At 38.6% G+C, this 13,592-nt stretch overlaps 1 protein-coding gene across 2 annotated transcripts in view; it reads left to right on the top strand.

Moving 5' to 3' along the window:
• nlgn1 (neuroligin 1) overlaps positions 1 to 12,757 on the top strand; it is a 314,164-nt gene extending 301,407 nt beyond the window's left edge. For both annotated transcript variants that reach the window (XM_085449665.1, XM_085449666.1), the window contains 7 exons: positions 328 to 540; positions 2,253 to 2,519; positions 2,599 to 2,960; positions 4,631 to 4,791; positions 6,538 to 6,694; positions 7,647 to 7,724; positions 9,698 to 12,757. In XM_085449665.1, the coding sequence (XP_085305791.1) occupies positions 328 to 540; positions 2,253 to 2,519; positions 2,599 to 2,960; positions 4,631 to 4,791; positions 6,538 to 6,694; positions 7,647 to 7,724; positions 9,698 to 10,297 (1,838 nt within the window). In that variant the 3' untranslated portion in view covers positions 10,298 to 12,757. The remainder of the gene's footprint in view (positions 1 to 327; positions 541 to 2,252; positions 2,520 to 2,598; positions 2,961 to 4,630; positions 4,792 to 6,537; positions 6,695 to 7,646; positions 7,725 to 9,697) is intronic.
• Positions 12,758 to 13,592: the final 835 nt, after the last annotated feature.

The raw sequence follows: 13,592 nt of genomic DNA, 5'->3' as shown, positions 1-13,592 counted from the left end.
TAGATTTTAAAAAATGCAAAATCTTCAAAATACAAAAGTACAAAGAATGTTTTTGAATGATTTTTTTTTCGTGATGTGTGATGATAAACTGTAAGATTAAACCTACTAATGTAAAGACATAAATAAACATAATTTCTCATTTCTAAAGTTTGTTGAAAAGGAACCAAACTCCATAAATGAAATGTGTAGATTAAGACAGAGAAAAGTCCTGATGCCATTAGGTGTCTTTTCTTTGTTAATGAAGCCATCTGCTTATGGTCAAATAAGAAAATTAAGGAGAAGATATTAAAATAATATCTACTATTTTTAATTTGTCCTCTCATCCAGGTTTCCTGAGTACCGGTGACCAAGCAGCAAAAGGGAATTATGGCTTGTTGGATCAGATCCAGGCTTTGCGCTGGACCAGTGAGAACATTGCAGCCTTTGGCGGCGATCCATTGCGAATCACTGTGTTTGGCTCCGGAGCTGGAGCCTCCTGTGTGAACCTGCTCACGCTGTCTCACTACTCAGAGGGAAACCGCTGGAGCAACTCAACAAAAGGTAAAGCCCAAGGACTCGAGTTACAGGGATCCATGTGGGGTCTTCATACGTTCTTAAGTCTCATTTCAGTAGCGAGTGACCATAAAAAAGGTTGTGATCTGCTTTTGCTGATGCTTGTTGTCATTTTGGATGCGTGTATGTTAACGTCGGAACGTGCTGAATGGAGGGTTTTTTTCTCTGCGTTTCACTGTACTTGCAATATTCAGCTTTGACATGAAAAAAAGCAATTGATAATATACTACTATATAGAAAACAAAAGATTTTGTGCTTCATAATTTTCTGAGAATGCCCGCTCTGAGCAATTAAAAGCAGTTGTTTTACAAACAGTTAAATAAAAAATAAAAAAATGAACAAAAACATCACATATATTCTAAACACAGCTTTCATATATGATTTTATTTAATGGGATGTTGCTCTTTATTCATACAGAGACCAATTTTTCAAAACGAAGAGACTTGGTAGTAATAATGTGTTACAACCATGTATATCTGCAGCAAAAAAAAAAAAATGTGCCTCTAACCATAAACAAAATTAGGTGATAAGATATGTAAAGGATATTGACATTACTGGGGAACAAAATATATGGAAAGAAAGAACTTGAAGCACCTCTTTCCCTAAGGTCAGGTAAGCAATAAGAACGATAAGGACAGTGTTGACCAGTAGCCTGACATTGCTGTAGTTGGGATTTCTGTTTGAATCCTACACTATGTGGCAGGATAGTCATTTTGTCAGAGTATATGAAACCTGAGCTTTGAGATTTGTCTATTTCCCAGGCTAGCTGTCCACTGTAATTGTAACAAACATTTCTCAAGAAGAAGGAAATAGCGAATTTAGGAACATTCAAGTTATGTTACAGACCAATGCCTTCTGTGGATTTGTCATGCTTTATAAAGAAACAGAAATCTCATTTCAGTCACACCACTCACGTTTGACATGATAGATTGGATGATTCAGACAATCTCCATGAACTCTCATAGGTTTCTATGATGGAGCTGTTTAGCTTAGCATCAATAGGGGATTCAAAATCAGCTTTGTTAACAACATTTATAAATATCTGAAGGACCCCAATATCTCACTCTGTCAACACCTTTTTATTACAGTCAGTTTGGTGATAATTATCTAAAAACTGTGATCATAAGTGTTTCACACATTTGGATGGAAATCAAAGAAAAGGGAAAGGGAAAACATGACATCCCCCATCACACTAAGCCATGAAGATTTTTCTTGCATTCAAGATGACTAACAATCACAGGATCATTAGATAATGTTCAGATTTGTTTCTTGTCACTACTGAAAACTAACAAACCAAAGAATTTGCCAGTTTTTACATCATTAATGTTACCCTCAACCTGCAGGGCATTAATATGGGACTGACTCAACAAACCTGCATTGTACTATGTTCATGATGAAAATCAGGATGGCTGAGTTATTTTTTTCTTTTTTGCCAAAAGAAATATTGCTTTGTCTGTTCTAATAAGCAAAACTATTTTTCAGTGTATTCAGTTTGCCTCTAATATGACCTATGATCACTGAGGTTCCGTTCCATTTTCTCAATCAGCTGATTTATCATATGATATTTTTCTTTATATGATTTTCAAAATGACATTTTATGCATCTATACTTATTTTGACATATTTTGGGATAGTCTCTGAATTGCACCTAATTAATTGTTTTCTCCATCAATGCTGCCCCTGTGCTGTTTTTGTCTTAAGGCCTGTTCCAGAGGGCCATCGCTCAGAGCGGCACAGCTCTGTCTAGCTGGGCTGTCAGTTTTCAGCCTGCCAAATATGCTCGAATGCTGGCTCGGAAGGTAGGCTGCAACCTGGAGGACACTGTGGAGCTTGTGTTGTGCCTGCAGAGAAAACATTACAAGGAGCTTGTGGATCAAGACATCCAGCCGGCCCGTTATCACATTGCCTTCGGCCCTGTTATTGATGGCGATGTTATACCTGATGACCCTCAGATTTTAATGGAACAAGGTATTCAATTTATTTTCCACCAATGGATGCTTTGTAATTACAATTTGTAAGTTAACCAAACTCTACTGTCTCTTGCTAGGTGAGTTCCTCAACTATGATATAATGCTGGGAGTGAACCAGGGCGAGGGCCTTAAGTTTGTCGAGCTTATCGTGGACAATGAGAATGGCGTCCAAGCTAATGACTTCGACTACGCCGTGTCCAGCTTTGTGGATGACCTTTATGGCTACCCAGAAGGCAAAGACATCCTCCGAGAGACCATCAAGTTTATGTACACTGACTGGGCTGATAGGCATAATCCAGAGACACGCCGGAAGACACTCCTAGCACTTTTCACCGATCACCAGTGGGTAGCACCAGCAGTTGCCACAGCTGACCTGCACTCCAGTTTTGGATCTCCAACCTACTTCTATGCTTTCTACCACCACTGTCAGACGGAACAGGTGAGCTTCAAACTATCACATGCCTCATCAGCTCTGAAGGTACTTTCAAGTATTATGGTACCTGGAATCTAGGAATGAACACCCGGTCTTGATTTGAATTGTATCACTGAGCAGAAGCCATTTATCAACACATGTAAACAGAACGAATTCAAGAATAATGTACAATCAAATAAAATCACTTATTTCTTATTGCTAAAGGCAAAACAAAATGCTCCCAAATGAAACTAAAGTAATTGATTTGAACTGATAGTTTGATAGATAAGCCGACACATTGTTCACATATGTAACAACATGTGTATGATAACTGCTGCTTTACTTATGAGTCTTTCTCCATAAATAATCAGTGATGTGTAGTTGGCTAAGCAGTAGTGTCAAACCATGTTTTATATTTTAGATTCTTCCAAATAGCCACCCTTTACTTTGATTACTGCCTTTCACACTCTTGGCTTTCTCTTGATGAGCTTCATGAGGTAGTCACCTGAAATGTTTTTCCAATAGTTTTCCACAGGTTACAATAGATGCAGAGCACTTGTTGGCCCTTTTGCCTTTACTCTGAGGTCCATCTTGATTGGGTTTAGGTCAGGTGACTGTGGAGGCCAGTCCATCTGGCCAGGCCATTCTGGTTCAGTGTGCCTTCAATTTCGAATAAATCTCCAACAGGGTCACCAGCAAGCTTCCTCCAAGCCTCCTACAGTGGGAACCATGCATGTGGAGACCATGCGTTCACCTTTTTTGCGTCTCACAAAGACATTGTTAGTGGAACCAACGATCTCACATTTGGACTCATCAGACCAAAGCACAGATGTCCATTCCTGTTTCTTTGCCCAAACAAATCTCTGCTGCTTGTTGCTTTTCCTTAATAGCGGTTTCTTAGCAGCTATTTGACCATAAAGGCCTGATTCTCACAGTCTCCTCTGAACTGAACAGTTGACATATACATATGTATACATACATATTTGTTTGCTGGTTGCCTGGTTCTGCCAGAGGTCTCATCCTGTTAAAAGGGAGTTTTTCCTTCCCACTGTCGCCAAAGCACTTGCTCATAGGGGGTCATATGATTGTTGGGTTTTTCTCTGTATCTTTGAAGCGCCTTGAGGTGACTTTTGGTGTGATTTGGCGGTATATAAATAAAATTGAATTGAATTGAATTTAAACTGGTTGGCTGGTTTTTTGATATTTTTTTTTACTGGTATCTTAAATCCTTACTTCTTCCTGTGTTACTTGATGCAACATTTAATGTTAATGTTCAAATATGTCTAGACAAACTAATGAAAATAAAGAGTGCTCATTAAATTGCCCACATTCCTTATTATATTAACTTCAACTTGGTACAGCTACCATGTATATGTACTCTGTATTCCAGTTTAAACTCATCTCAAAGCAATTTTCCTCTGTCAGCATCATCCTTTTATCTCTTGTCTTCTCTCTCTCTCTCCGTTCAATTCACTGAATAATGAGCCAAAAATGGCAGGTAAATTAATATTAACAACTTATGTCATTCCCCCTTTTTTCCTCAACAACTATTCTATTTCTCCAGCCTTTTTAGTCTTGCTGTGTCTATGCATATTGTCAGAATATCCACCGTGCAAAAATAAAGTCTTTTAATGTCCTGTATCTGTCACATAAATGTAATAATACTGACGTGATTTGATTCATCTGCTGCTCATTAGGTACCACCCTGGGCAGATGCAGCACATGGAGACGAGATCCCATATGTGTTTGGCCTGCCTATGATTGGACCAACAGAGCTGTTTCCCTGCAATTTCTCCAAGAACGACGTTATGCTCAGTGCTGTGGTTATGACCTACTGGACAAACTTTGCCAAGACAGGGTATGATGACTCATAAGGGCCAATGCAGTGTTATGAATCTCATGAATCTGAACAAAACCATCACAGCTTTTTCAGTTATGAAAATGTTAAGTGCCACATCTGAAATAACTTATAGCTCATACTTAATATTTGTACTTGATCTAACCAGCACCTCTGGAAAGTTAATAATTTCACTTCGCTGTAAATGATAAATAATTTGATGTGATTATTAGTTATATGGAAATGAAATAATTCTATTGTTTGACATGATTGGTTGTGATTTTGCCAAAATACATTCTATTCATTTCCAAAAAAGGGTACATGATTGTTTACCAAGTGAGCTGGTTTACATGAAATAATCAATTAGTTTATGAGCTTATGTAGTGTTAATTATATGTTAATATACATATAATCACCATTAGAACATTGTGATCATTTCACAGTGAAGTTATAATTTCACTGTAATTTTGTTTCTTCAGTATGACGAGGAGTAGTGAATCATACTATGGGTTTTATGGACTGTGTTGTATAATTGGTATTCTTTGAAAATACCCACTACATATCTTCAAATACATTATTAATTGATGATCCTAGCCTGGAGAGTGACATTCTGAAAGCGACAAAATTAAAATCCTTTTTTTCTCCCTCTGTCTCATGTTGCCCTCCACTATATAGTCATGGCGGTAATTGTTTTTCTGCAGCATAATAGGGGGACATTGGCTTTTCCTGTGCACTGCCCAGTAGCCCGGAGGGGAACAAAAAGAGCATTAATGATCTACATATATAACCCCAAATTGACGTAGAATGCTGGGTACCTGAGAGATTTATGCCACCAATTTGAATGGTTAAGAGTGTTCCTGATGAGGTTTGGCTGGCTCCATATGCTGCTCTCAGACAATGGGGCGCTCACTGGGTCTGAATGGGCCTCCATAGTTCACATGGCTGGATCTGTTCTCCTCAGATTAAGTGCGAGTGGCTCTATTTAGTGCAGGATCCAAACTCAGTGCGTTGTCCTCCTCTGTACTGAATATATGAGGGGTATTCACATGGGTTACTGACCTGCATTTACAGTTTATTTAAGCCTTGAGTTATTGAGTCAAACATTTAAAATTGATGGCACATGACATTTAAAAAAGTAGCTATTCTAAGTGTGGTTTATAGCAACCATTGAACCATGTACTTGTTGGAAATTATCAGCATGGTTGAACTGCATATTCAACTAAACATATTCTTTGGCAGGAAGCTTCTTTTCATGTTTGAATTATATATAAATGCATTCACTTCCAAGGAGATATCCATAATTTAAAAAATAAACAAAAAACTGTGACAGGTTTTTTTTTTATGTCTCAAAATTTAAATTAGGTATCTTAAGACCTTTCCATTCAGTCAGAATCTTTAGAAAGCCCTACATCTATGAGCAATAATTTCCCTTCTGACCTTTTCTGGATCTTATCAGGTGTGATATCTTAAAAAGCGCTGATTAAAATTTGATGAAACCTGGAGGCTGCATTTCACCACTGCCTTTCAGTATTTTCATAATTATACTGATTAACCTGAGGCAAATGCTACACTTATGTCAAAATTAAAATTTGAATAGCCAAACAGCTGTGTCTTAAGAGGTCCAGTTCACCTTTAGCCTGGTTTTAGATCTTCCTGCCCTCTAAGGTAAACAGCCAACAACATTTTTTTTTTCCACTGTAAGACTCTCAGCTCATCTCTCCTCTGTGACCTCTTTAACGGAAACTCATTCCTATTCTTTCTTCAAAGGGACCCAAACCAGCCTGTACCCCAGGACACCAAGTTCATCCACACTAAGCCCAATCGTTTTGAAGAAGTGGCATGGACACGCTACAACCAGAAAGACCAGCTTTACCTCCACATTGGCCTGAAGCCCCGGGTCAAAGAGCATTACCGAGCCAATAAGGTATAGTTAGATGTAACTCTGTCATGCAGCAGATAAGCTTTTTACTGTTTTTAAGAGAACTCCAATAGAAACTTCAGTACACTGGCTCCCTGTAGATTTAGAATTGATTTTAAGATGTTACTGATCACTTTTAAACCATGTGATGGTTTGACTCCAAGCTAAATAGCAGATTTGTTGACCCCATATGAGCTGTCTTACTGCCTTAGAGCCTCAAGAGCTGCCATGCTGGTGATTCCAAAATCAAGATTTAAATCTCATGTTGACCATCATCTTTGGAATAATCTATCTGAGGAGAAACCGCTCACAAAATCTGTGGCTTTTTTCAAATCCCTTATAAAAACACATTTTTATAAACTTTTTTTGCTTTTTTTAATGTGATATTTTCTATGTCTTCACAGGTTATATTTTGATAGCATTTGCATGCGTGCATGTCAATCTATCTGTAAAGAAGATAGCTTGAAATAATTCTGATATGAATTTGTAGACTGTTAAAAATGCATTAAAACTTCAGACTTAAAAAAAGTTGACTTTCTCATATATTATGATATATTTGGTCTATTTTTCTGTTTATTATGTATTTAAATTAAACTCTAATTAATTCTGTTTCTATTAACATCTTACACATTTCTCTAACTTTTTAAAAAACGGATAAATCCAGTGTATGCAATCTGGATTTATAAAAATGTATTCCAATTAATTGTTTCTTGCATTATTTTAAATTTTTCGTCTCTATAAAGATGAAATTCCTGCGTGTTTCCTCTTTATGCATCACTTGTGCCCTAGTCTTGGGTTTGTTTTTCACAAGCAGGGACATTTTCTGAATGCTTAAAATTGAACTGCAATATTGTTTCATTTTCATCCTATTGTAATTCCATACTTTAAGATGCTCTTCTGAAGACAGTTTTCATACTTGCTTGATTTTACCACCTACGCATTTCTGTCCTTTTCTCAGGTCAACTTGTGGTTGGAGCTGGTTCCTCATCTACACAGTCTCAATGAGGTCACCCAGCTCATCCCAACCACCACCAAGGTTGGTTTTAAATAGTCGATGTGTGATATCATGGCAAAAAGTGTCTATGTGAGCCATTCCCTCCACAGAAGGCTTTTTGAAAAGTTTTAAATGTAACATTGAGATTGGTTGTTGACCTAGTTTGCCTAATTTTCCGCTCAAGGGGCTCTTGTGATCTCCTACTTAGGTGATTATATATATAGACATGATAGACGAGCACATATAAACACAGAGCAGCAGTTGAAGTATATTGAGGAATGAATTTAAAGGCAATGCCAAAAGTGTTCAGTAAATGCAGCTATCAGGTGTGACAGAGAAGAATTATACATAAACATCCAGTCTGACTTCAGTTTGATGCAAATTATGAGTAGATACTTGATGTACAAGGGGCTGATTCTGAAGGTTTGAGGTTGTGAATGTGTGTAATATTTTTAATTTCATTTTTAAAAAACGTATTTATGTCACATTTTGATAAGTAACTTTATCAAGGTGCGATCGTGGCTCAAGAGTTGGCATTTCGTCTTATAATCAGAGGGTTGCCGGTTCAAGCCCCAGCTCGGACAGTCTCGATCGTTGTGTCCTTGGGCAAGACACTTCACCTACTGGTGATGGCCAGAGGGGCCGATGGCGTGATATGGCAGCCTTGCTTCTGTCAGTCTGCCCCAGTGCAGCTGTGGCTACAACTGTAGCTGCCTCCACCAGTGTATGAATGTGAGAGTGAATGAATAGTGGAATTGTACAGTGCTTTGAGGGTCCCGATAAGCACTATATAAATGCAATCCACTATTATTATCAAGTCAGGCAGTGGCCATATGTTTAAAGTAATTTCAGGATGTACACAATCTCACTTTGCCACGAGTTAGAACAAAAATTTGTGTCACTATGCAACTTAAGCATTAAGCTGCAGCAAAGAGATTATCAACATTACATTAACACTTGGAGCTGAAGGAAACTGAAGTTGCTCCTTCTTGATATTGTCTTCCTTTTCCTCCTTTGCTCTCCATCCCTTTCCTGGTCTCCATTTTATTTACGTATGTTAGACCCATGAGTATTTGAATAAGGGCACTGTTTCTGTAATGTTGCCTCTCTACATTATGTTTTAAATCAAACAAACAGTTGAAGTAAACTTTGACTTTCAGCTTTAAATCGAGAGTAGCCAATCTCACTGGTGAAAAATAAAGAAATGTTGTCAGAAATTGCTAGTTTTAGGCCACTAAAACTGAAAATAATTGGCTTTGTTTTTTTTGACATCCTACTCAGAAGTGATCTGATGTCTTTAAAGAGACAGTGCAATCATTCTTACAAGCACTATGTAATGATGAAGAAAAATATTTTGACTCCTGAATTTGAAAAAATAAGGCCCCAAATCGAAGTAGGTGCATATTTACTATTGATCTAATGAAATTGTATTTGACCTTCCTGCTAGAAGGAAATCTGCAAGGCTATGAAGTTGGGTTTTCTTAAAGGATTATAAAATGTCAAACAAGTAATATTTTCCTTTTCTTTCAAAATATGCTGTTAAAGTCATGTGACTCTTAGAAGCTAAATGAGTGAAATGTCAGTTTGGTGTGCACTGCAAAGTTTTGAATGATGTGAAATTCAAGCCACAGGAGACACAAATAAACAAACAAGAGTTGAGCTTTAATAGCAGATAAATAAATGTAGAATCCAAAAGTCCAGCTGGAATATAATGTAAATACAAGAAGTAATGAAAAAAACTTGGGGGACACATGTGAAACAAAGCAAGAACATGCACTAACCTCAGCAGGACTAGGTAGACAATGCAATAAAACCAAAGAGAAGGCAGGATTGCTTTCTATATTAAAGTATTTATTTATTGCAAATGAAATCATGCTTTTTTGCTCTAATAACATTGAAAGCCTATCATGGGGTATCCAATATGTAGTTTCAACTTTGTGGTACCACAAGCTAGACTATACAGTTGAACATGATCAGATGAATTAGTTATTAACCACTGGTTTTCTTGTCTTCAGATTCCTCCACCAGAGACTACTAATCGAATACCGAAGAAAGTTCTGGTGACCAAACGTCCTAACCCAACCCCATTCCCCACTGAGACACAGGACAGTCACAACCAACCACATCTTGTGGACCAGCGTGACTACTCCACTGAACTATCTGTAACCATTGCTGTGGGAGCATCCCTGCTTTTCCTTAATATCCTGGCTTTTGCTGCACTTTACTACAAAAAGGACAAGCGCCGGCACGATGTTCATAGACGCTGCAGCCCCCAGCGGAGTGCCGCAAATGACCTTGCCCATACTCAAGAGGAGGAAATCATGTCTCTACAGATGAAGCAGCACTCAGACCTGGACCGAGATTGCAGGGGGGTTGGCGACTCCCTGCACCCGCATGACGTGGTTCTGAGGACTGCCTGCCCACCGGACTATACTCTGGCCATGAGGCGCTCACCAGATGACATCCCGCTCATGACACCAAACACCATAACCATGATCCCCAGCACCATGGGAGGGCTCACCTCACTCCACTCTTTCAATACCTTCCCCAGCAGTGGCCAGAACAACACCCTGCCCCACCCGCACCCACACTCACACTCCACCACCCGAGTATAGCCCTGTGGATGCACCCATGCAGGCGGGACTCTGATGGCTGAGGCTAAAGCTAATGCCGCTGACGCAGCAGAGACTGAAGGCCAACTTTCTGACAAACACAAGTATGTCATGAGATGAAATGCCATCCTGGAGTTGCCAGAAACCCATGGAATTACACTGGGACTGTACGACACCCTGTTAATACCTGAGGAAATATAGTCAAGAGTTTCTGAGGGTTTGGACCAGGGAAAAAAGAATAATTATCTTTTTGTACAAAAATTTAAGACAAGAAAAAAATACATATAAAGAGCTGAAGATAAACAACCTCTAAAGCTAAAACAAAGAGGAGGATGTTTTTTTATTGTTATTATTTTTGTTCTGATATTGCAGCAAAACAAGGTACAGTAAAAATACTTTCTCTTTCTAGCAACAGATATGGCCTTCGGGATCTTTTGACAAATGACTGCTTGAGAGTATTATCTGGATACAGAAGAGAGCATCAGACACACCTTGGAGGTGAGAAGAAGGGAGCTCTTTGTAAAAGAAAGAAAGCGCGTTGTTTTCCTTCGGCATCACGCTAGAGATTACTCTGTGGGGCACAATGTAGATGCCATGCAAACCAATTTAGGCATGTCTTGACATCATAAATGGAGGCTATGTAAGATAAGGTAAAAAAGAAAAAAAACAATTGTTGAAAAGAGCAAAGGAAAGACTGAAAACTTCAAGAAAAAGAAATCCTGTATGCACAACAGAACCATTTTGAGGAGAAAAAAATCTTGCAAATACTTTTCATCCATTTATTTTTGAGGATTGGGAACAATTTTATTGTATAGAACCTATTTACATATCTAGATCTGTACACTAAGCACCGAGGCTGTTTAAGCTCTCCTCTTTTCAGAGGGGCATCCATACTGCAAACCTGCCAGTAGAACTGAACCAGTAGGAAGTGGGGATCCACCTACTGGCTTTCTGGCATTTCCAACTTCAACACAGAGAGCTGGGGGACAAAGGATAATTGGATATTTTAGCACGATGCGCATGACAATTTATCTGCTTGATGGCTGCTCTGCTGATTATGTCATTATTAAGAATCATTTTCACCCTCTCCCTTGCATTGGAGAAATTTCAGACATATTTCTTGATTGGATTACAAGAAAACACACACCCTTGCAGGACCATGGGAAATACAATTCCAGGTTATGGATGATGTGGGCTGGAGTCGGGGGTAGAAAGGGGAGGGGCTGGAAATATGGTTCAAATTTTCTTGCATAACATGATATAGCTTGAGTGGAGCTGGGCATATAAGGACTAGTTTTGTACTCCGTGTGTTGGTACTACTTTTTGATAGTGGTTAAATCACATTACACTGTATCAATCAAACTCATTGTACCTTCAGTTGAGATCAATGTTCTTTGGTATTCTACCTACTTGACCACTATACCGTATAGAAGTAATTACCTGCACTGTTTATTCCATTGCCCGGTTTTCTTTACTTTTAACTGGGAGGTGTGTTGACTGTGGTGGAGGGTGAAACTACTGGGGAAAAAAATGGTGGGAGAGTAAATTTCTGGACCGTGTAGATTTTTTATTCATCCAATCGGGCACTGTAGAGCTCTTTAAACATGAATGCCTACACATGACTAACACAAGTCAAAGGGCAAGATGATAGGAAAAGTTAGGGTCACGGTAGGCCAATTCCCATTATGCGCATTTCATCTAGTTTTGATCATTAGCCAAGGCTGGTTGTGTTAGGAGACACATTGCGTTGGAATTATTGAATTATGTGAAGGAAGTAAAAAGGCCTCTCATAGCAGCTCTGAAGCCCACAGTCACTCCTCTTCACCTACTTCTTTTCTTTTTTTAGCCCCACTCGTTTTCTACCAGGGATTCTCTACTGTCTCATCTTTTATACTGAGCTGACAGCTGGGCTGTTTAGCAAAGCGGCTCGTCTCACATCCGCACTGTCTTCAGTTGACCATCTACTACAATGCTGTCTGCCTTTGCTAACATCTTCAGGTCAGTGAAGCCTCAGCAGCTAACGATGTTATCCATCGGTGTAGAAATGAGTCACAGTGCAGTCGAATCCAGTTGCTTAAAAGGTTGGAGTCACTGTGGGGGTAAAGTGGTGATCTTCAAAGCAGACAGAGACATGAATATCCTAGATGGCAACTCTATTGTGCACGGATATAGAAATGTGAAAGCTGGCGCAGAGATGCTACTTGGTAAGCTGAAACGCTTTTCTCCCTGTTTTCCCTTCGCTAAAATGTAGATGTGTAGAGGCCTCTGTTGTGAGAATTCATCCTGCCCCTTTTGGCTTCCTTACAGGCACTGTGCAGTCATTCAAAATAATGAGTGCAGACTACTGTTACCCCATGTAACATTGTGGCAGACAAGCTGGATGAGGGGATAAAATCTTGTCTCTCACAGGAAATGTTGCTTTTTGGAATACGATTTAAATTGAATAAACTAATTTTATCTGTTGGCTCCAGATTGTTTCTCTGGATGAAATGAACAGCCAGTGCTTGATCTGGGATTGAAACAAAAGAAAGATTCCAAGGTTATTATCACACATCATCCTCGTGGGAATTTCAGAATCTGGGGAAAATCTGCTCTGTAGTTTTGTTGGCACTGTATCGACAAATCAAAAGCTTTCATACTTTAATACCGATAATATGTATAAACAATCTCATACACAACCATGTGATAAGAAATTACACCTGGGCTTTCCAAGTATTTTGTTTCCCCACACAAAATGTTTTATATAGGAAAACCCTCTACTTGAACTCAAGATTTATTAGACCCATATAAAAAGCAACATGACCTTGTTTTTGTAACCCAATTGCTCAAATGCACTTCACTAGATGTGAAAGGACTCTTGAAAGAAAATTAAATGATGACGTTGGCTGTGCAGGGATTTAGGAACATTTGTGCCTGAATATGCGCATCAGCAACAAAGTAATTCCTATTATGTAGGTTACTAATTTAAAATGTGCAAAGAGTCACATGGGGTAGGTCAGATTGCACAACGTGAGTCCAAGCAAGACAAACAAAATCTGTTTTTCTTTGTTTATATTGGTTTATTACTGTTTTCTCGCATTTGAATACCAAAACAATGTGTTTCATGATGTAAATCCAGTGGAGCACTACACTTGTTCACTTTTTTCGCTACAAACATGGCAAAAACAAAATAAGATTTTTATCTGTTAATTTTTTTGTTTGTGTTGTGTTTTGATTTTTTTTTTTTTTTGTTACAGTGAACATTTGATACTTTTATATGACACTTAAACCATTGAATTTACAATCCCCGTTGACTAGA

The sequence above is a fragment of the Copadichromis virginalis genome, linkage group LG23 (assembly GCF_057382275.1).
Source record: "Copadichromis virginalis isolate Kocher_CV1m ecotype Utaka linkage group LG23, C_Virginalis_male_GT1.1, whole genome shotgun sequence".
NCBI classification, from domain to species: domain Eukaryota; kingdom Metazoa; phylum Chordata; class Actinopteri; order Cichliformes; family Cichlidae; genus Copadichromis; species Copadichromis virginalis.
This window is presented reverse-complemented; position numbering and strand designations above follow the sequence as displayed.